The 21820-nt window shown below is 39.9% G+C and overlaps 1 protein-coding gene across 1 annotated transcript in view; it reads right to left on the bottom strand.

The window, feature by feature from the left end:
• LOC120443272 (pro-neuregulin-3, membrane-bound isoform) overlaps positions 1 to 21820 on the bottom strand; it is a 215830-nt gene that overhangs the window by 129046 nt on the left and 64964 nt on the right. Inside the window, exon 2 of the mRNA XM_039621561.1 lies at positions 8622 to 8751. Within this exon, the coding sequence (XP_039477495.1) occupies positions 8622 to 8751 (130 nt within the window). The remainder of the gene's footprint in view (positions 1 to 8621; positions 8752 to 21820) is intronic.

Raw genomic sequence — 21820 nt, 5'->3', positions numbered from 1 at the left:
TTTGAAATGCTTATACCCCTTTTACTGCCTATGACCGAATGTGGCGAACTGCATCGTAGTAAGTTATGAGCCTCGGAATGATGAGTCTGTGTGGGTGTTGGAATAAAAATGTGATCCTATTTCAGCTCACTGATTTATATCACTGATTCTTATAATGAAAAACATCCTGGCTGTCACTCATGTCAAAGCACGAAACAGAAACAGCACAAACCAGAAGGAAAGTCGATTAGGATTTTTGTCACAGCAGACAGAAATTCATGCAAACCAAACCCCAAAATTCAAGTCATGATGCTTATTTTTCATTTTTGCATAATTACCTTAACTATAAACCTCATGTCTCTCAAGTCTAGGCACCAAATCTCAAGTGTGCTTTTTTTTAAAAGTGGGTTTAAACAGTGGATGTTTACAAAAATCATTGTGTTGTGCATCCAAAAAGTGTTTGTTTCATGCATGTGCTAACTATGCTAATTTTACCAAATTTCTATCATTTTTGTGTTGGGTAACATATTATTTTACTGCAGAGCAATACTCTAATGCAGTATTTTCAAAAGAAAAAGATTTAAAAAAAAAAAAAAATAATAATAATAATAATGGATTGCATTTATATAGCGCTTTTCGGGACCCCTCAAAGCGCTTTACAATACCACTATTCATTCACTCTCACATTCACACACCGGTGAAGGCAAGCTACAGTGACAATACAACAGTGTCACCCAAGTACAGCATTTTTACCCAGTTGCTTCAGGATATTCTTCATCAAACTACCTTTAAAAAAGAAAAAAAAACTGCCGCTGGCACAGGCTTTGAGTGCTATTCACAGGAAAATGTCTTTTTGATTAATGATCATAATTTGTGTAAGTGCTATTACTCATAACAGTGTTGAATTTGACAATTATTTCAAGCTTTCAAGTGTTTCTGCGCTCTCACAGTGCAGATCCCAGTTCATGATTCCCCATCACTGTCATAACAGATTCATCAGCCTTCAACAAACATGACTGTGTAGATTCTTTTCTAGAGACAGTTTTGACCAATAAATTCACATTATTCATATTATGCTTATGATAAAGAGACTCCAGTCTTACACATGCTCATTCCCACCCACACACATGCGTGCACATGCGTGCATGCACAGTGCGTATGTACAGTACGTTCATGAAACAGCCTTAATTGGATACTTTGTGCTGTTTACCAAACTGAGAGAGCTAATGCAATTGCACAATTAAAGTTGGTAAATCTTTCTAATTAAGACAAACAAAGCCATCAATACAAATCAATAAGACGCTCAGAAGTTGCTGAGACTAAGAAATGGCACTGAGAAGACAGCTTGAGAAAACTCACAACCACTGGAAATAACACCAATCAGACATAATTCTATAATTACCTTCCAAATTTGAGCATGCCATCACTGGTGCACAGTGATGATGTGCTCTTCAGCAAAAGCTTCAAATGGACATAAGACGCTTGCACAATGTGCATTAGAGTCCTAATGGTGTGGTTTTGATATAAATAGGCTGAATATAGCAAGGTGAGCATGTCTGCATCTTGTGAATACATGTCTGGTTTCCATCAGTACATGTATACTATACCTTGGTCACTCAGTGTGATGCTGAGCACTGTAAAGCAAAACCATAAATAAATGCCAACTGGGGGTTTTACACCAACAAAAACAAGCTAGTTTTGAATGTTTTATTTTAGTTTTAGCCACAATATGAAGCTTGATGGTAGCTGTTTGAGCTGCCAAGTGATAATCAAGCCTTCATTGTGCTCTAATTTAATCAGCAAACAGTGACACACTAACATTTGGCCACCACTGCTCTCTGTTCAGCCCCTCTCCGTCACCATGTCGCCCAAAAAGCCATTTTATTGCTTGTTTCCTGGTCCAAAATTCTTTCCAGCTTCTGCTTTTCATTCCCAGGCACGTTGAGTGCTCCTCTTTGCATCTTGGAGGATTCGCTCACCAAAAGCGGTGCCTTCTAGCCACAATATGTGGTCTCTTATCTGTTTAATTTTCTCCCACCTCGAAAGCATGCCATGGCATCAGCCTTGTTTATTACTGTCAGAAAGACACCAGTGGAACTCCCACTGGTGTGCCATTATTATCGCACAGATGGCGAAGAGGGTTTAGAGAAATCGACAAAGCAAAAGAGAAGAGAACAGAGAGAGGGAGGGCTGTCTGGAGAAGGAAAAGGGAAGAAAGATGGAGAAGAAGTGACTAAGAAAAAAAAAGGATTTTCTTTTTTATCAGCATCCGAGCAGTTTATGAATTTAATTAGCAATAAAGATTTTTTTGTTTCTCTAATGACAACATACTTGGACATTGCTTTGTTTATAAAAATATTCTCTGTAGGGAGCATCTGACACACCTTTATCCAGCCAAGGTAAATCCCTGCTGACAGAAACAATATTTCACAGAATGCACTGACCCCTATATACACACTCCTTGACTCCTGACAAACTCACAGTTGGAATGTGATGTCGGGGGGTATCTTGGGATAACTCTCACATGTGTCCGTTTTTGTGTGACTGATTGCATTAAATGTTTTTTTCCAAATGCCCAGAGCAAAGAGTTCAGGGCAGCGGAATGTGACATTGACTAAAGTCTCATGAGCTTTGAGTATGAAATGCTTTCTGGAGTTAGTGAGCACTGGTTGAAAAATGTCTGAAAAGCAGAGGATTATCAAACATTATTTATAACCGTTGGCTCAACAGCATTTAAATGCCACTTGCAACACTGTTTGAATATTTGGAAAAAAAATCTTTAAGCCAAAACCACACTTGCTAACGCTGGAAATGAGACAAAAATCGGATGTGAAGCAAAAAATTCTGTGCTGTCGATGGTCGATATTTTACTAAAAGATAATGGGCAGAAGACACAAAGGTTTCACTCAGGGTAGGGCTGCGCGATTTTGCATAAAATGAGAATCACGATTTTTTTGCTTAGAATTGAGATCACGATTCTCTCACGATTTTCTTTTCCAATATAAATATTTATTGCACTTATTAACTGCACATCAACTTCGTAACAGTTGAAACTGAACATAAAAACAATAAATAAACATAAAAACAATAAATGTCTCACATTTTGTGGTTGCCGCAAAATGTTGTACTGCTTGAAATTCCGTCTCCACCGTTGCTCGACACTGCGTGTATAGAGCAGGTAGTGCAACAATAGAAAAATAGTTGGGGACGGCACTGTGTAGCTTTGTCTAGGGTGTTGATCATTTTCCTAAATCCCTCGTTTTGCACAGTGTTGATATATCTTTGGTCAGGTGATAAGTAACAGCCTCCGTAATTTCTTTGTGCCTGCGGGAGTTCGACGTGTATAGGGAAGCGCTGTATAAGGTTCCCGTTATTGATGTTTGGGTGGTTGACCAGGACGAATTTTCTCCTGTCACTTTCTCATCATCCCTGACGTGTTCTCCGTTGTTTTTTCCTGCCAATTTGAGCATCACGGCACAGCTTCTGTATCACGTGGTATAAGGCTCCGCCCTTGTCATTTGTTGAGCAGGAAGAGGGAGCGCTTGTTTTCATGCAGATTACGTCCCGGATCAAAATGCGGTACAATCGTCGTTGTCTTTTTTTTTTTTTTTTTTTTTTTTTTAATCGTTGTCATTTGGAAATGAGATCGCACGTAAGTATGAATCGAGATCGCGATTTTCTAACGATTAATCGTGCAGCCCTAACTCAGGGGAAACACATTCTGCATAATGATCAGGCATCAAAATAAAGTAACATCTTTGTAAAAACAACAAAGAATCTAAAACATTGTTTCACATCACATTTTAATGGAAACTTGTTAATGCAAACAATTTTCCTGATGTGCTGTCGTCATAAAGAGTCAAAACCGGTCTATTAAATGCTGCTGCAGATGCAAAGATACACACGAGGTGTCCTTGGCATTGATGCCATAACACGCCAGGCACAGCAACCTTTTAACGAGCAGCGCGGTCCACATTTAAAGGCTGTAATTATCAAATGAGAACACTCACCTTTTAATTTTGCTTTTACTTGCTGGTTAATTAGTTGGATAGATTGAGGAAAGCATTTTGGTTTGGCTTAAAACATTCCCCATCAAACTGTGTTTATATGTGAGCACATGGTTCTTTACCTTATGTCTATCTTTATCTCCATCACCCAGTGCATCGTAATAACAAACCCAAAGGACAGTTCGTGCGGCTTGTTGAAAACATTCTTTTTTTCCAATTTATGCTATATTTAAAAACAATATGTGATAACATTTTATGTGGTGAACATGACCTGGCACTGGAATTCTGTCACAAATGTGTCACACGCCTGTGTTTTTCCATATACATTTTAATCAGCTTGTTTACTGGCAGCTTAAATGTGTGTTATGGCTGCTATGTTTTCAATTTCATGCATGCTTCTTGTTAATTGGCTTGTAAGTGTGTGTATGTGTGCACGAGGAGGGAAAGTAAAGTCATCTATTCCTCTGTGCAGCCGCTCCTCGCACCTGTGCGGCCCAAGTCAATCTAGTGGGGCTGATCCATGGTTGAATGCTTTGGAAAAGCCTAAGGTCACCAAGAAAAAGACAAGACTGGAGTCCACAGAGACAGGAGGGAAGATGAGGAGGATTGTGAGTAAGGGAAGGAGGATTATACTCCAGAAAGCAGTGGAACCTTACCCCTCCCATCTCGTTCTTCACGTCGTGCCAGAAAACACAGGAATCCTTGGCAAGTGAGTGCTACAAAATATTGTGTTGTATTCTATTCATTCTTTTGATAGTGTTTTATCTAAACTTTAGACACGGCCTCCATTGCATGTTTGTACCTGCACAACACATCAGCTCAAGGGTCATTTAATCATGAAATGCTCAAGTTTAAAATTGTGGAGAGGTTCTCATGTGGCCTTTCGCTATCAATGATGAAGCAAAAAAAAGAGATATCAAATGAATAAAATCTGAAACATCAATACCCTTTATATCAGTACTCTTTGTCTTAAACAATGTTTTAAACCTACGGCTGTTTAGTTTTTCAATTCAGTGCTGTTGAGCAATGTGCTCCACATTCATTCAATTCAAAAAAAGACCTCTGAGCAAAAAAGTGCAAATTAAAAGTCAGCAAGCCCCCTTCCATCATGTTTTGTGTTTTAAAAAAGGTTCACTGTGGGTCCCACAGTAAGATTTTACATTGCTCAAAAACACCCTCACTCAATGAGAGGTCAACTGTATGACCCGCAACACACACTGAACCATCGTAGCTGGCTGTACACAAGCAGCACCAGGGCTCGTGCGTGGTATATCTGGTTCCACCCTCCAGAGAGTATCTGTGTCACTGTCCTCTCTCATTGGCTCGGGCTCTGGAAGGATCTCTTCTAAACCCACACCATCTCTACTTGCCAGGTGAGATTTCCTTCCTGACGCTTTGGAACAGCTTCTCAACAGAGGGCAGTGAGACGGGCTTAGCTAACTAGGCAGAAGGACACAGTTTTTGCCTGGTCACTCTGGCAGAAGGAAATAAATACTAAACTGTCCAGAAACCAAATTCATTGCATGCAACTCTGAAGACAGAATAAATAAAAGTGTTCCAAGAAAGAAGCGGTGAAGTGAAATTTCCTGGATCGCTGGCTCAGTAGGGTGAATGCGACAATCGGCGTATAGCAGATTTGTTACTCGGGGCCAACAATTCTCTCTAAAATCAGAGGATAAGAATAAAGAGATAAATGACTGTAAAAGTATTTAGGAAAAAATGGTCAGAAAGATATTTAAACAGACATTGTTTGAAGCAGTAGTTACACCAAAGCTATTATTAGACCTTTGGTCCTCTTCGGAAAAAATCACGCTTAGCTCAAAAAAGTAATTAATCAAATTCAGTATCACATACTTTTAAAACTCAATGCATTGGCCTCTTGCCATGTTCTTAAAATATTATCTTAGCACAGTGACTAATTTCCTGGTTAGCTGAGCACTAATGAATGCCTGACTATGTTGCCCAAAGCATGGAGCACTGGCATGTATGCACGGTGGGTCTCTGTGTGAGAGGACGAGCAGTCCTTATGACTCACATCTCCTTCGGACTCTGCAGCCATCCCATAAGGATGGCAAACGCGAGCGTTGCACACAGTGTCAGTGCTAAACAATGCTCCCGGGGACAATCTACACCTGTTTTACAGCTGGCTGGGAATGCCACTTGATACTTGAGTTATGACTCGTCGGAGGAAATCATTGCAAAAAGGATCAGGTTTCATCTTACTAACAAAAAATGATTAATTCAGTGGCAAATAATGCCACAAACCGGCTCAATTTATCCCCATTTACTGTCTGAATTGATCACACTTTTATAAGTGGATTTGTCTCAATTTGTTGTAAACACAAATTGAATCAGATTATGCATTGATCTCACGCCTGCGGTGAAATTCATCATTCTTTTGTTGATGACGATAAATTAATGTCTCGAAGCGAGTCAGCTGAAACAAAATGTATCCTCTTTTATATGGTTTGTAATATTTAAAGGCCTCACTCAGGAAGTAGATCAACTTCTGAAGTATTCCTATGAAGCATCATCTTAGTCTAATCAGTTCCTAAATATTAAAGATGACCCTTTCTAAACTCCAAATGTTATCTTTTAACCAACACACTTCTTAGTTTTACTGCTTTGTCACACCAGCTGTTATTCAGATTCAGAGTGAATGTCGTATTGCTCGATGGTCCATATTATTCCTTTAGAAAGCTCACTGCCACACGATTAAGCTCTTTGCTGTTCTCTACCTCACACGCATTAACATTCACAGGCAGCCTGATCAAGGCAGTCCCAGCATACATCGCAACCCTCCACTCTTTAACAGCTGAGCTTGTCCACAGATTATTGGGTTGTCATGGCAACAGAAGTGAGCCGGGGAGGACAACAGTCCTCCCCCATCTCCAACTCCTCATCCACCTACACCTTGGTCTTTCTCACCCATTTTCTCTGTTCTGTGGTTTTCTTATCATAGTTCAAGCTACAACACTGTTCTTGTAATAAAAGAGAAAAAAAACTGATTGTTCTGGGCTTGGTGGAGTTTTTACTGAACCTCACAGTGCATAATCAACTGAAAACTACAGAAGTGGCTAACCAATGTAGGACAACCTCTAATGCCTGTACCGTATTTTATATGGCACATAACCTATTCCAGAAAAAAATTAACCCCCCCAAAAACAGCATAATTTATCTGTAAAGTCCAAATCCTGCTGTCTGATTCTCCGTAGCTCTGTTGACCCCATAAGCATGATAACAGTCCATTTGCTGGCCGAAATCTGTGAGTCTAAACTGTAACTGCCTGCAGATGTTCAACTTGAGACCGGCTACTGATTACTGGCCAGCAGCATGCAAGCAGACTTGTAAACAGAAAATAACAAATTTCCCATGTGAGGTGACTTCTCACAGTATTGTGGTTTGTTGTTTTTGTGTAAGAGATCGAGTGCATGTGTGGTGTTCAAATGCACAATGATCACTGCATCTCATATTCATTTTGATCTTATTTTTTCGGCTTAGCGAGTCTTCCATTGCTTGAGTAGAATCCTTCCTCATTTGTGGATGCTCACATGCACACTTTCACATGCGTATGGATGTATAGTCGTAGCTCAGGGCTGGAAAAACACACTCTTTGAAAAAGAGGTCGGGTGGAAGTCCGGAGGTTAGATTTTGGAAGAAGTTGTTCTGGGACTTAATTAGTAAAAGGCCCCACATTTAAAGGGGCTAAGTGCCCATGAGCTCTACTCTCAAATCTGGGACAAATAAGGTGCACGTAGATATTAATATAATGCTCACACACACACAGCAGGAAGACAAAGATGCAAGAATCTTTTGATAAAGTAAGTCAAATAAAGAAGCAGTCCCTACAGATGCTGCTACAATATCAAATACTTTGCATTCACTGGATTTTTTCTTAGCTTACCCCTTCACAGTGGGTAGCAGTTGTCAGCATAGATTCACAGCATTTATAGTCATCGGTGCACATGTTCAGTATCTCACAAACCTTGCTTAACCAGTAGATCATTCAATATGCGACTACCTGCAGAGCTTTTGGGCAGGAAGAGGTGAAACCAGGAAGAAGCATAATTAGCCGTTGCTGAGAAATTTGTAGTATTTGTTTAACACTAAACAGCAGAGTGGATTAGAGGAGAGTGTGCTGCCTTTTTAGGTCTTGACGTCTAAGACTCCTATCATTTGTTCATGTTAAGTGCTGTGAATAAAAGCTTCTATCTTTAAAGAAAGAAACAGAATCATCTTGCAAACCTCTCGATGAGGTGATGTGAGTGTTTGGCAGGGAGATTCTTTCTTTAACTCGTTGCATATTTTACTATATTTGGTGTATAGTTGCGTCACACAAATTTACACCAGATATGCAACACTGAACAAAACCTAACCCATCTATCCTTTAGAAAAGAGACAGGAAAAACTGCCTATTTTGTATGCATGTCCTTTAACTGATTATCACTTTTAATATATGTAGCATGATGATATATCAAGTATCTAATCCAAAGTATACAGCTAAATCTCAGAACAACCAACCATATACCGAACAGACACAACAGAAATCTCTGGAGAATGCAAAGGCTGTGGATGCAGGAAAGAGAACACAAGAAAGTAAAGAAGCAGAGGTATTTCAATAATATTATCACTTACTTGCAGTGTTTGTGAGGCCCGCTGAGTGTCTCGATGACAAAGCATTCGCCACCATTTAGGCAGTAGGCCAAGTCCTTCTCATGACAGGGCTTGAAATGCTCCGAGCGTAGCGGAGGGACAGTTGGAGATGCTGCAGAACAAACAAAGAAAATCTTGTCAGTCACAAGCAGGGTGCCCTTCCTTCACCCTGTAAGGAGTTTTTCAAAAGCTCAGTTTTTACTCGTGGATTGTAATTGTAATTGTCTTTTCACTCATTGTGTCTTCAAATAAATCATGGTTTTATCTTAAACTACAGTAGAAAAATACCAGAACTGTTTGGCACCAGCCAAGGATCCATAAGAACCGTTTGTCTGTGCCTACAGACAAACACAGCGTGGATAATACCAACATGTGATTGTTTGTTTAGACCCGGCGATGTCACAAGCAAAAGATGGATGGAGGACAGGTAATAATCTGTCCCTTTATGATTAATACTCTATAGCTGCAGTAATGCTGTTGGAGAACATCAGTTCTTCCAGTGATTTATCACAACTTGCGTGAGTGATTGTGCGTAGTACACAAATCTAAGGGAATCTGCTCGATGTACATTAATGAATGACCTTATAATTGAAATTAATAACCAACAGTTTCTAAAGAGAAAGAAAAAATGCACTATTATTGAAATAATGGTGTTATGGGCTTTTATTGCTGGTTGAGGATAAGATCAAGTACAAGAAAATATAAGTGAAAATGTTGTTCATGGCCGTCATCCATCAGCATTGATTAGAAAGCTTGTGATGGAGCCGATCAAGCTTTCAGATGCAGGGAGAAGTCTGATCTGCAGCACAGATGATGTTCTTATTAATACCAGACTGGGCTCCTGACTCTTTCCTTTGTGCTTACAAATGAAAAATGAGTCTGCTAAGGGCTCTCATTAGCAGAATCCCAGCTATGTTTTTCTTAAAGTAGCTAGATGAACTGTGATGAACCAGAACACTATGCTTCAGTGATTAAAATCAGTTTTACTTAGAGGATGTTGTTACTTCCACAAGAGTACTGATCACTGTATTAGGTTGTTCTTTAATGATGTGTGGAAGATACATCCAAATGAACTGAAGATTTTTCAATCAAGAAATGAGGAGAGGGGAGGACTGTGGAGGTGAGTTAGAGGTGAGTTATTTTTGTATGGGCTCAGATCCCTTAATCAGCAGTATGAGGCGCCACAGGATTGAGTGGTGGGTTGGATTATGAGACACTAGGTGCTGATCAGACCCCAGGGATACTCTGCAACCACTGATAATTAGCAGATGAGAGATTGGTTTAAAGTTAGAAGTTGAATGGAGAACTAAGGAAGGGGCAAGCTGAGGTTTCCAGTAACTTGGACAACATAGGGATATGTGCTCAACGCTGGAGCCAAGGCTGACATGAAAAAGCATGTACAGAGTAATGAATTTAATTACAAATAAACACATATTTCTGAATATCTGTTTCAGTTTAAAATACCTATCTGTTATTACCTGGTTTGCTTCATTCATGGAAGGATTGTTGTCCTTTATATGACATGTAACATGTATGACAGGATTTAGGTTTGCTCTAAACTAAATTGTAGTGCATCCAATTTAACAACTACCCAGCTTTGGGTAAAATATTAAAAAAGTTACCATGACTGGTTTCAGATGGTTTTCAAATTTTAGCTTTAAAAATGCACACCTAATGATGATAGCAATTAGTATTAAGAGAAAAGAAAAAAAGGGGAAAAAAGTTTTAGCTTGAGCTTGAAAACAACTGGAGCTACGGACAAAAGTTAGAGTTCTCTAATCATCCAGGGAGGTCATCTTAACCCTGACAGTGAAGCTGTCACTTCCTCTAAAACAACAAAACAATGCAAAGAGTGGTTGTACCCAGTGACATGACCACAGCCTTAACCACTACCAGCCAGTGTCGAAGTTTCTGGCTCTGTGGCTAAGGTCTAAAAAAGTCACCAGTGTCATGTGAATGAACTGGGAAATATAATAAACACATATTGTTCAATCATGGCAACTAACATTAAGTTTCTACAGCAGGTTTAGGGAGACAGAACATATGCAGAAAAGAAAGCAGCATTATTTTGCTGTTCCCATCCTGTGGATTCACAAGGACACGGTGAGAATAAATTCAGTCTGAAAACAGCATTTTGACTAGACAAGGACAAATAGAGAGATTAAGAGAAGTCTTGATTGTAAGAGAATTCATAATAACTATCTCCTTGGGTATGTCCAGACATAGATGCCTCGCCTTCCAGTGGAGCACATTCTGCCCGCAGAGACATTAAAACAAAGGCCTGAACCGCAAAACTGTGCCGAATCTTTCTTTGCACTCACTCTGCTACACTAGATCTTTTTTGAAACAAAGGATTTCCTTCCACACACGATTTCATGCTTGGACTGGGTTGTGCTGTTTTGTTAGTCTTCGCGATAAGTGACAGAAGCGCCATTTGTCATCGTCTCCCTTTGTTTTTTTTGTTGACAGAGTTGTCACAATGCACTGTAGGTTGTTTAGCTTAACACTCGTCACCTGTCAGCTCAGACACTGTATGCACTCAAAGAATTGTATCATTCTAAGGAATGCCAGAGTAGACTGAAAACAGTAATTTCAGCCTGCTGGAAATATCAATGCAAGTTTAAAAACATAGCCCGCAGACAGCAGGTGTCAATCACTACAGAAGAAAACAGTCCAATTTACTCCACTATGATGTGAAGAGAAGGTTGGAGAGGCCCCGAAAGGATCAATAAACCATTGGGTGCTGGATAACACAACCCTCCACTTCAACTCGTCTTTTCCTTCCTTTGTCTCCTTCTCTCCTTCTCGCTGATTACAAGCAAGAAAATGAGGAAGGAATAAGAAAGCTGCTGATTTTCACCTTCGCATCAAGGCGCTGCTTGATTGTGGAGGAGAGGAAGCTGTAGCTATTTATGTAATAGTTACGGAATTAATGATGGAAAAAAGAGCAATCAGGGTCCTTTCTGAACTTCTAACTATGACACAGATGTCTTCAGTAGATACTCAAAGAGGTGGATAAGCCAATGAGATTAGCCAGAAGGATATCAAACCACCAGTAAGGGCAGGTGATGCAGTATTCATGATTTAATTATTGTTCTATGACTTTGGGAATCCAGATCAACAGGGGGGACATAGACTGAAGGAATTTCAAAAGTTCAGCTTGTCTACTTCAAATAATACTACTAATTCTAATATTGCTACTTTAACACTATAAATTTCATCACCATGTATGTTTTATGCAAAGTAAGCCATTGCTGCTACAGAGATTTGCAGCCATATTCGTACAACAAAATGCTCCCAGTGATGAAACTCTAAGAAAAGTCGAAGAATTATGAAGCCTTCAAAAAAATTCCCCCTACACTTAAGGCTAGATTTTGTTAACAGTAATACCAGCTCAGAACAGGAAGTAGAATTCTTAAGAGGGTAAAGAGTTTAAGCAGAGGAGAGAAACTGTTAAGACCTCTCGCTGTTGTATTTTAATCCTCAGTCTATCCCTTTGGAGTAATATTTAAGTGTGCTTGAGCTGGAGAGTAGCATCTTTGTAAGGACGTACATAATCAAAAAAAATGATCTCATATAAAGGTGGCGGGGCCATAGAGTAAAATGTCAGACAGGTCTAGGAAAGCATTCACGTCTTTTTACCCAGAATAACTTTATGTTAGGAGGCAAGCTTATTCTGTTAGTTTCACTTATGTCATCTTCACCTAAGTCTCTAAGGCAATCCTGCACATTAAACATTATACTAAATTATGATGCTCAACCATCAGCAGTGAGTAAAATCTCTTTTCCCAGCCATTTTCCCCCTTTTTTGTTTATTTGTTGCGTAGGTTTGGCACAGGTAGGATCATTTCTCATACTTTAACCACCATTCCCTCTGTCTTTTAAAAGCAAGTGCTGAAGTAGGCTAAAAATAGGCCTTTGGGTATGTGGTCAGCAGGCACTTATTAAGTAGTTCAAATATTTCCCTTCAAAATGAGAAACGATGAGAGGGCACTTTCAGGACATAAGCACCACTATTAGCCCTAAAATCCCTTCAATATGGATGTGTTGGCCTCCGATCCAAATTAAATTCCTCCTTTCTGTTTATATTCATAATGTAATGGTCAAAGAAAGTTATGTTTACAGACCTCATTTACAGCTCTTTCTTCTCACTACTGTATACCCCTGCCATATTGGATAGTTCATTTTTTTGTGTGACATGCAAAGACATGAAAAACAGAGCTACATACAAACCAAAAATGAAAGAAAGAAATTCACAGACGTTCTCCTCATGGCTGCAATAAATTTGAATAAATTATAATATATAATAATATATAATATTGCTTAGTGCAGACGGTTCAGTTGGTCGGTTAAATTGTCAACAATTTTGCAGTCTAGACAGAACAGAGCATCTCCAAAGTGTTGCAAATGAAAACACAGATTCTCTCTTTGCTGGTGTTGCAAAACTTTTCTGAATGCATCTTAAAAAAAATGCCAGCTATACAAAAATCTGCCTAAGCTATATTCAAGTCATATTTTATCAGGCACTTACAGTTATCAACAAAGCACTGATTAGGGAATAATCTGTGTTATCTTTGTAACGCGATGTGGTGAGCATGCATTGATACTGAAGGCAGTAGTTATATCCATATATAACTGTCTGAATGCACCCGGGGCAATCTTTCTCGACCTATATTATAGTTAGCATTATAGTAAGCTGATATATAACATTCTTTGCCAATATTTAATCACTTTTGACACTTTCTACCCTCATGTTTTTGCCACCATATGCATCTGTACCAGTACCTAGATGTGGCTGTTGTGGGTGAAGCACAAAGGTCCCATGAGGAGGCCTGTAATAGTGTACTTCCTGGCTGACAATTCTCCCAAGTGGCAGACCAACAGCTTGCCAGCAAGGCATTCATGCTAACTGATAGCAAAGGTCTCTGGCAAGCTGCTTCTACCCTGCCTGATTATTGATTTGTGCTGGGAGTGGAAATACTCAGCAACAGGGACTACACAAAAAAGACTAACAAAAATGGAAACATGGGGCTTTCTATTGTAGAACGGAGGGTTACTGGATGTAACAGGTAGTAGTAATACATGTAGGTAGGAGTGTAGTGGTCTGCAGACATAGGAAACAGTTGTTTTACACTGTTAAAGGTATCGTTAAGCAACTTCATCAGTCAGCAGTCAGAGACAAGAGTACTGTTGCTGTCCTGTTTCTACTGGACACTCTAGAGGACTGATGTTGTTGTTTGAGTTGGAGGGCGTTGCTCTAGAGAATAGATTCATGACATTACTGGGCATGACAACTGTCAGCATGCCTTTATAAGTCTGGCGTGTGCTAATGATATTTTTTACTATATTTTCTTTTTTGGTTTAACTGAATTTCCACAGAATGAACATAAGTACATAAGCAGTTGTCAAGAAGAAAAAGGAAACATAAATTTTACTTTTGAAACTGGTTCCATAACTTGGAGTCACTGCTTGTGATAATTGAATCAGTGAAGCTGATATTTAGATTATGTTCACACTCTCAGTTTAAAACAGATGAGATAATTTATTCATTCAATGCCTAGGCGGTGTCTTTAATTGATAACACACAGCGTATGCCATCTGAGGTTCTCATTCAGTGCGCATTTATGAACAAACCATCTGAAAGGTGTTAAAAACAAATAAAAAAGAATCATGCATGAAGAATCAGATGGTTCTGTTCCTCTAACAGATGTTGATTTATGGAGTCATTTACATCGCTCTCGAGAGATCATACAAATATGACTTTAGACATAGTTTTCGCTGCAGTCAAAAATATATAGCATGATATGCTATACTTCTACTGAGGCTCAAAGCACCGTGGGGGAGTGAAATTTCCATTTCGAAACCTAATGTTGATTGAAGTGCTGCTGTAACCACTATCTCTGCTTTCAGACGATAGAAAGAAAATGCAGAGTCTTATTCCTTTTTTAGAATCCTGTTTGTGCGATTATGACTAATTGACCATTTGTGTTCCCAGTTGTCTTCCTCTTCAACATGATTCGATTCACCATCACGATACCGTCATTCATGTTACAAGTTCCTCCGCAAAGTCTTATGAAATTACTTTGGTAAGTAACAGTGGTTATTCAGCAGCTGCCTGTTTTAGTAAAATTATATATATTTTTAACTCCACTACTTTAATATTTGTATCATAACAGAATATATTAGATGCCATATTAGGATTTTGTCCCATCCATAACAGACATGTTATACAATGTAAAATATATTGTAGTAACACAATTTAGGAGGCCTTCTTCATTTTCATTTATAAACTTGTACAAGCTTTTATCACAGCTGCCAGAAACTTCTGGGTTATTTCAACCAATTTGAAGTCTTCCTAATCAAAAAAGCACTTTTCAAACACACTGCAGGCATGCTCAGTAAACAATCCCTCAATAAACAGTAGTCAAAAGAACAAATATTTCTTCTTTGCTCCCACCTCTTTTTTCATTCCATTCAGCTGTTCTTGTCCTGCTTACTGCCTATCTGACCATCCGCAGCCCATCAGTCCATCACTTCAGCAACAGGGACACTAGAAATGTGTCCTCTCCTTTTTGGGAAAATTACATAAAATCTAATTTTTTTTATTCTTCTTCAACAGACAAGGAAAAAAAACTGAACTATATGTTTGTATTTAAAACCAAGAGAAGAGTCACTCCTGTAAGGTCAGCACACCGTAAGTACTGCAAAATATTGCTGGATACCCTGAATCCCTTATCCAACTAATGTGCTGAACAGCTGGAGAATATATTTTCTTTTATCCCGCTATTTGTTTTTTTTACGTTGTGATCATAAAAATGTTTACAATGTTTAAAAGATGTGCACATCAGGAATGGACTGATGCTTAAAATGTACAAAATACACAATAATGCAGTTTAATTAAGGATTTTTTTTTGTGGTTTTGGCAGTTCTTCAATAATCACGGGTTTAGTGTACCAAGCTAATTGGGCTAAATCGAAAATACCCACAACGACCGACCAGTGCATGCTGGGCCTGGCTAAATTCTAAAACACCAAAAGCAGACCTCCCAGCTGTGTTTTTAACAATTACTTTGTGCAAGGAACCTCTATGCAAAACCTTTCAGTTTTATTTATTAATTCGACAACCTCTCATGACTGTAAAGTACTCATTCTGCTCAGTGGCTGAGAACTTTTGAACACAATGAGAGAAACAAGCCAAATGGACTGGTTATAATCTGCATTCAGAGCAAACGCAAAGAGAAGCCGATCCAAGAGGACGACATGGAGAGAAGGGCTCACAGTGCAACATCTAAATAACCTGTTTTAGCTCTCTTTCCAGAGGAGACACAAATCACCAGTGTGTTCTGTAGCAGTGTACCACTTTGCACACATAATGCTGTGTGTAAAAACTGTGCCAACTCTCTGTTTGACTCCATGTTTGTGGCAGAAACTGCTGTCAAGTCTGTATTGTTGACATCTATGTGTTGTCTGACTTAGTGGGACTGCTGCATGAATTCCATGAGCACATTCTGTGTTTGTTGTTATTGTTCGTTTGGCTTTTTCTTCTTCTGTGATTAATTGTAACCAGTTTTAAAATGGTAAGATTTTAAACACAGTTTCTAAATTAGCAGCGCATGTGTGTTTCTGTCAGAAAAACTGACCTCAACAGCTTTAATGGAGGGAATGATGCATGAGTTAACATTGTACTTGATTATTGCATTATCCACCCACTGTAATGCTAATTGCATGACACACACTGGTTTAGAAGAAGGAGGCAGAAAGAAGCAAATACATTTTTAGCATGAAGAGAAAGTAATCCAAAGTAGGGCTGTGCGATATGACCAAAATCTCATATCCCGATATAAGAATTCTATCGTCGCGATAACGATATAAATCACAAAAATGTAACATTTTCTGTAAATTCTGTGAATCTCGGGCAGCTCGACTTGCGGGAAGTGTTTCCAGCTGCGCGTCATGCAGCTGGAGTCGAGTGTTTTAACTGATGCATGAAACGATACATTTTTAGTCATAAGTTGTAACTGCCGCCATTTTCTTTGTGAGTATTTATTACACAGCGTGCTGCGGGGCAAAGCCTGTTCTAACGTTTGAGTCTAAGGTTTATTTTTTGCACCTGGCGGTTCTTTTTTACTTCTCATCCGTAAATAATCTGCTCTTTCACGTGATTCAGTTTATTTTGAAAAGTCTCAACAGGATCTTGAGCTTTATTGTGAAAGGTTTATGTGCAACATAAACAAGCGGACACGCGATGCTGTTACCATCGTTGTTGCTAACCACAACGCATAAAAACAGGCGCTTGTCCATCCGTAGTGTGGTTATATAAAATATAAGAGAAAGAGAGAACTTTAGGAAATTAATATAGCCACTACAGTGACCATCAAAACGATGAAAAAATATTGCCGTAAACAGTTTATTTTGCGACACCACGAAACAAACGATAGCGTAAAATGAAACGATAGACGTTTTTCTATCGTCATCCGATATATATCGTTATATCGAACAGCCCTAATCCAAAGCTGTACCAAGGAGATCCTTTACATATTGTGATAAATGATTTACCCTATGTTAGCATACATAAATGAACTGATCTTAGACACAACTGGTGCGAACGAGCTTCTTTTGAAGGGTGGGTAGGCCCTCCATTTGCGATAGGGTGAGGAGTTCAGTCCTTCAGTAGGAACTTGAAGTAGAGCTGCTACTACTCCTCATCAAAAGGAGCCAGCTGGGTGGTTTAGCCATCTGACTGGGATGCCTGGCGCCTCCTAGGTGAGGTGTTTTGAGCGTGTAAAGGAGACCCCAGGCAGAAACAGGACACGCTGGAGAGGCTGTGTGTCATGGCTGTTTTGGAAACCTCACGGTCTCTCCCTGGATAAGCAAGCGAAGAGGGTGGTCTGTGCTCCTCTGCTTTGACTGCCGTCCCTGTGACCCAGACTTGTGGTGGCTGAGCAGCAGAAAATGTGTAACAGCTAAACAGCTAACATAGTATCAAGTCCTAATAGCTGGCTAGTTCTTGTTCCTTTTTTAAATTCAAGACGTTTTTATACATTTTGACAACAAAAGGCTAAAAACATATATTAGCTAACTTGACAGTTGTAGTTTGTCTACAAAAATTCCGATGCTTAGCCTCAGCAGGCTTCCAATACATTGGCGGAAGCTCTGCTCATTATCAAGCTTGCCGTGACATTGACGTTCAACACATTTCTCAAATTCAATTTCTTGACACTGTTCTCATAGCTTGAGTATAGCTGTGGTGGTGGTAAGATATCATTATTGCACAGCATGATCCAATAAAGATAACAGCACACCTCACTTCTCTCCCACTCATTCTCGCTCTTATGGAGCAGCTGTCCAAAAAAATATCTACCAAGTCATCTTCACTGATAGCAAAGCTCTTTGAGATAAGACCACCGGTCTGTGATGTGATGTGTCTCTTTAAAATTGCTTTGAATGGCTCCATTGCCGATGCTTTGGATTGGATTTAATAGCTTTTGTGTGGCAGGTAAACAAATTGGATGAAAATCTCAAGTTAAGATGAAAGTCAAGTTAAGCTTTTCGATGCATCTGTGTGAGTGTGTGTGCATGTGTGTAACTCATAAATCAGTAACAGTAGCATATGTAACAGTGCTTCCTGCTAGTGCAACTTTGATTAAACTCTATATAGTACATATGCTACTGTCTATGATGACACTGAATTTCCATTCATGATCCCTCATATTAAGTAAATGCGCAACAGCTGTCTCGTTCAGTCCAGCGCTTCTGTGTATTTGCATGTGCATGTTAATTGGTGTATGCACGTGTGTGTGCGTGCATTTCAATCTGTCTGTCTATGTGGAGTCTTGAGTGTGCACAGAGGCAGCCGAGCAAAGCCACACCGCTCACTGCATTGCAGATACTTGGCCCTGTGTGGCATGGCACAGATAGATGTGTGTGAGCAGGCCTCCGTGCTCTGACTGTACAGCCAAACAAAAACAAAATGGCAGTGTGTCAAGATAGCTCTGCGGTCAACAACAGGCTAATCATGGAAATCTGATACTACCTGTTCCCTCCCGCTCTCCCTCATTCTTTCCTCGCAGAGGCTCGTACAGTCACATAAACACACACTCCAGTAGCTCATTTTAAGCGCACCTGCTCTGTGCAGATAGGCCTGCTACCACTGCTAATCTGTCCGTGTGTCAGTCAGCCCTGCCTGGCCAATAAAGTGCCCCCAATGCTTCATGTTCTCTGTTCAGATCGCATTCACAGGACACCTCCAGGCTTTGCCAAATAAATAGCGCTAAGTATCAGGCCTCATCCCGTCCCCTGGCCATCTGGCTCAATAACAGAGAAATTCATTACTCTCCAGGTGATAGCTTCAGCACATTCTCTCTGGATTGACTTTGTATCCCTGCAGGCTTCATTCTGACACTGCAGATTATAATCACAACCTGGCTGCTAATGTGAATGTGAATGCTGAAGCCACTGCTGTTGCTCATACCAATAGTTCACGTCCGTCTGACATTTTCATCCCCACAAATTCTGCTTGCACTGCAACAAAAAAGTGATACATATACATATATATATATATATATATATATATATATATATACATATGTATATATATATACATATGTATATATGAGCTTGAGGGTCCCTGCGCAGTATCTTAGCTGTTCCCAGGACTGCGCTCTTCTGGACAGAGATCTTTGATGTTGTTCCCGGGATCTGCTGGAGCCACTCGCCTAGCTTGGGAGAGTCACCGCACCTAGTGCTCCGATTACCACGGGACCACCGTTACCTTCACCCTCCACATCCTCTCGAGCTCTTCTCTGAGCCCTTGGTATTTCTCCAGCTTCTCGTGTTCCTTCTTCCTGATATTGCTGTCATTCGAACCGCTACATCGATCACTACGGCCGTCTTCTTCTGTTTGTCTACCACCACTATGTCCGGTTGGTTAGCCACCACCATTTTGTCCGTCTGCATCTGGAAGTCCCACAGGATCTTAGCTCGGTCATTCTCCAACACCCTTGGGGCATCTCCCATTTTGACCTCGGGACTTCCAGGTTATACTCGGCACAGATGTTCCTGTATACTATGCCGGCCACTTGGTTATGGCGTTCCATGTATGCCTTGCCTGCTAGCATCTTGCACCCTGCTGTTATGTGCTGGATTGTCTCTGGGGATCTTTACACAGCCTGCACCTGGGGTCTTGCCTGGTGTGGTAGACCCCAGCCTCTATGGATCTTGTACTCAGAGCTTGTTCTTGTGCTGCCATGATTAGTGCCTCTGTGCTGTCTTTCAGTCCAGCTTTGTCCAGCCACTGGTAGGATTTCTGGATATCAGCCACCTCCTCTATCTGCCGGTGGTACATACCGTGCAGGGGCCTGTCCTTCCATGATGGTTCCTCGCCTTCCTCCTCTTTCTTGGGTTTCTGCTGCCTGAGGTATTCACTGAGCACGCTGTCAGTTGGGGCCATCTTCCCAATGTATTCTTGGATGTTCGTTGTCTCATCCTGGACTGTGGTGCTGACACTCACCAGTCCCTCGCCCCCTTCCTTATATATATATATATATATATATACACACACATATATATATATATATATATATATATATATATATATATATATATATATATATATATATATATATATATATATACATACACACACACACAATGCAGTGCAGTGCTGATGAAAGCATCACCTGGTAGAGTGAATGAATTATATTACATCGGAATCCCTCCTAATCCCTTATCCAATCGGTTCCGCTTTAGCTTTCCACCATTTTAATATAAATAAATAAATGTATAAATTATACACCTGAAATTAAAACCCATGTTTACTATGTACAGTAAATGATTAACCGTTCCCTTTTTGCAAACAGAGGTGAGGTCAAAGAGGAATTTGTTATAATCATTATACTTTTAAAATATTTTTCTTTCTTTTTTTTTTCCGAAAAATGTGATTTTTAAACTTTGACATGAACTTTGAAACTTTTAGATGCTAGAGCTGAATTAATTACGGAAAAACTTGAATACTTCATCCTACAGTGAGGGGATCTGTTGGCTTTGTTACACTGCAGCACAACTCATATCAGTCCAAATCTGAGGCCTGTGCTACTGTGCAGGATTTGGGCTTATCCAGGTAACTTTATGGTTAATCTTGGGTTTTCTGTAAAGGTTATATCGCCACGGTAACTTATGCTGTGAACCTAACTAGAGATGGACCGATCCGATATTACGTATCGGTATCGGTCCGATACTGACGTAAATTACTGGATCGGATATCGGAGAGAAATAAAAAATGTAATCCGATCCATTAAATATCAAAAAAACACCTCACAAAACTTGCGACACGGCGTAACTCGGCTCATAACCGTAGCACGTCGGAGCAGTATGCGTCACGTGATAGAGCGGCTGTGTGTATTTGTAGCCTCGCTACCAAACCAGCATTTCATCTCCGAGGAAGTTATCCCAGAGAGAAGTAAAGCAAGTGTGTAAGTTCATCTCTGAATGTTTGTAAAGCGTTCCCATGTTAAGCTTAACAACCGATGCCTCTTCTCTCTCTCTCTCTCCTGCTGCTACTTCAATCATGAAACTGATCAATGATCAGCTGATCGGCTTTTCTGTCACAAGTCCGTCTCTCTTCTTTGTTTTTGGCCCACTTTGCACCAGAAAGAGGAAACCAGCGGCTGAACAACAGCAGCACGTTTAAGCTTGATAAGCTGTCGTTAGAATTTATTTAATATTACTTTCTAGACCAGGATCCTTTTCTACCAGCTGACGGCTGGTAACTGTGCAGGGGCGGATCTAGCAAAGTTTAGCCAGGGGGGCCGATAGGGCATGAACAGGGAAAAGGGGGCACAAAGACATACTTTTCTTTCTTATTCTCATTTAAAATGTCTAGCTTTTAATAAATAATTATCCGAATCTTACACCCAAAGTTTTAATCTGATGTAAAATGTATAGAAGTCCATTACTGTATATAGTAACTGTTAAGTCTAATATACCCTAGTAAGCTATAGTACTTTTTCCTTTGGGAAGGTACCATCTGTGCAGTCTGCAATTCTGTTGAAGAAAGATGTTGAATCTATTTAATTATTCTTGAAAAATAATTTAATTCTGTGCATTTTTTTCACTCTGCATCAAATTAAAGTTGATTACATCGATTAAGCATCATGAGGTGGAGGGTGGGGGGTGGTTCCCTAT

This window comes from Oreochromis aureus, linkage group 13, assembly GCF_013358895.1.
Source record: "Oreochromis aureus strain Israel breed Guangdong linkage group 13, ZZ_aureus, whole genome shotgun sequence".
Classification (NCBI taxonomy): Eukaryota; Metazoa; Chordata; class Actinopteri; order Cichliformes; family Cichlidae; genus Oreochromis; species Oreochromis aureus.
This window is presented reverse-complemented; position numbering and strand designations above follow the sequence as displayed.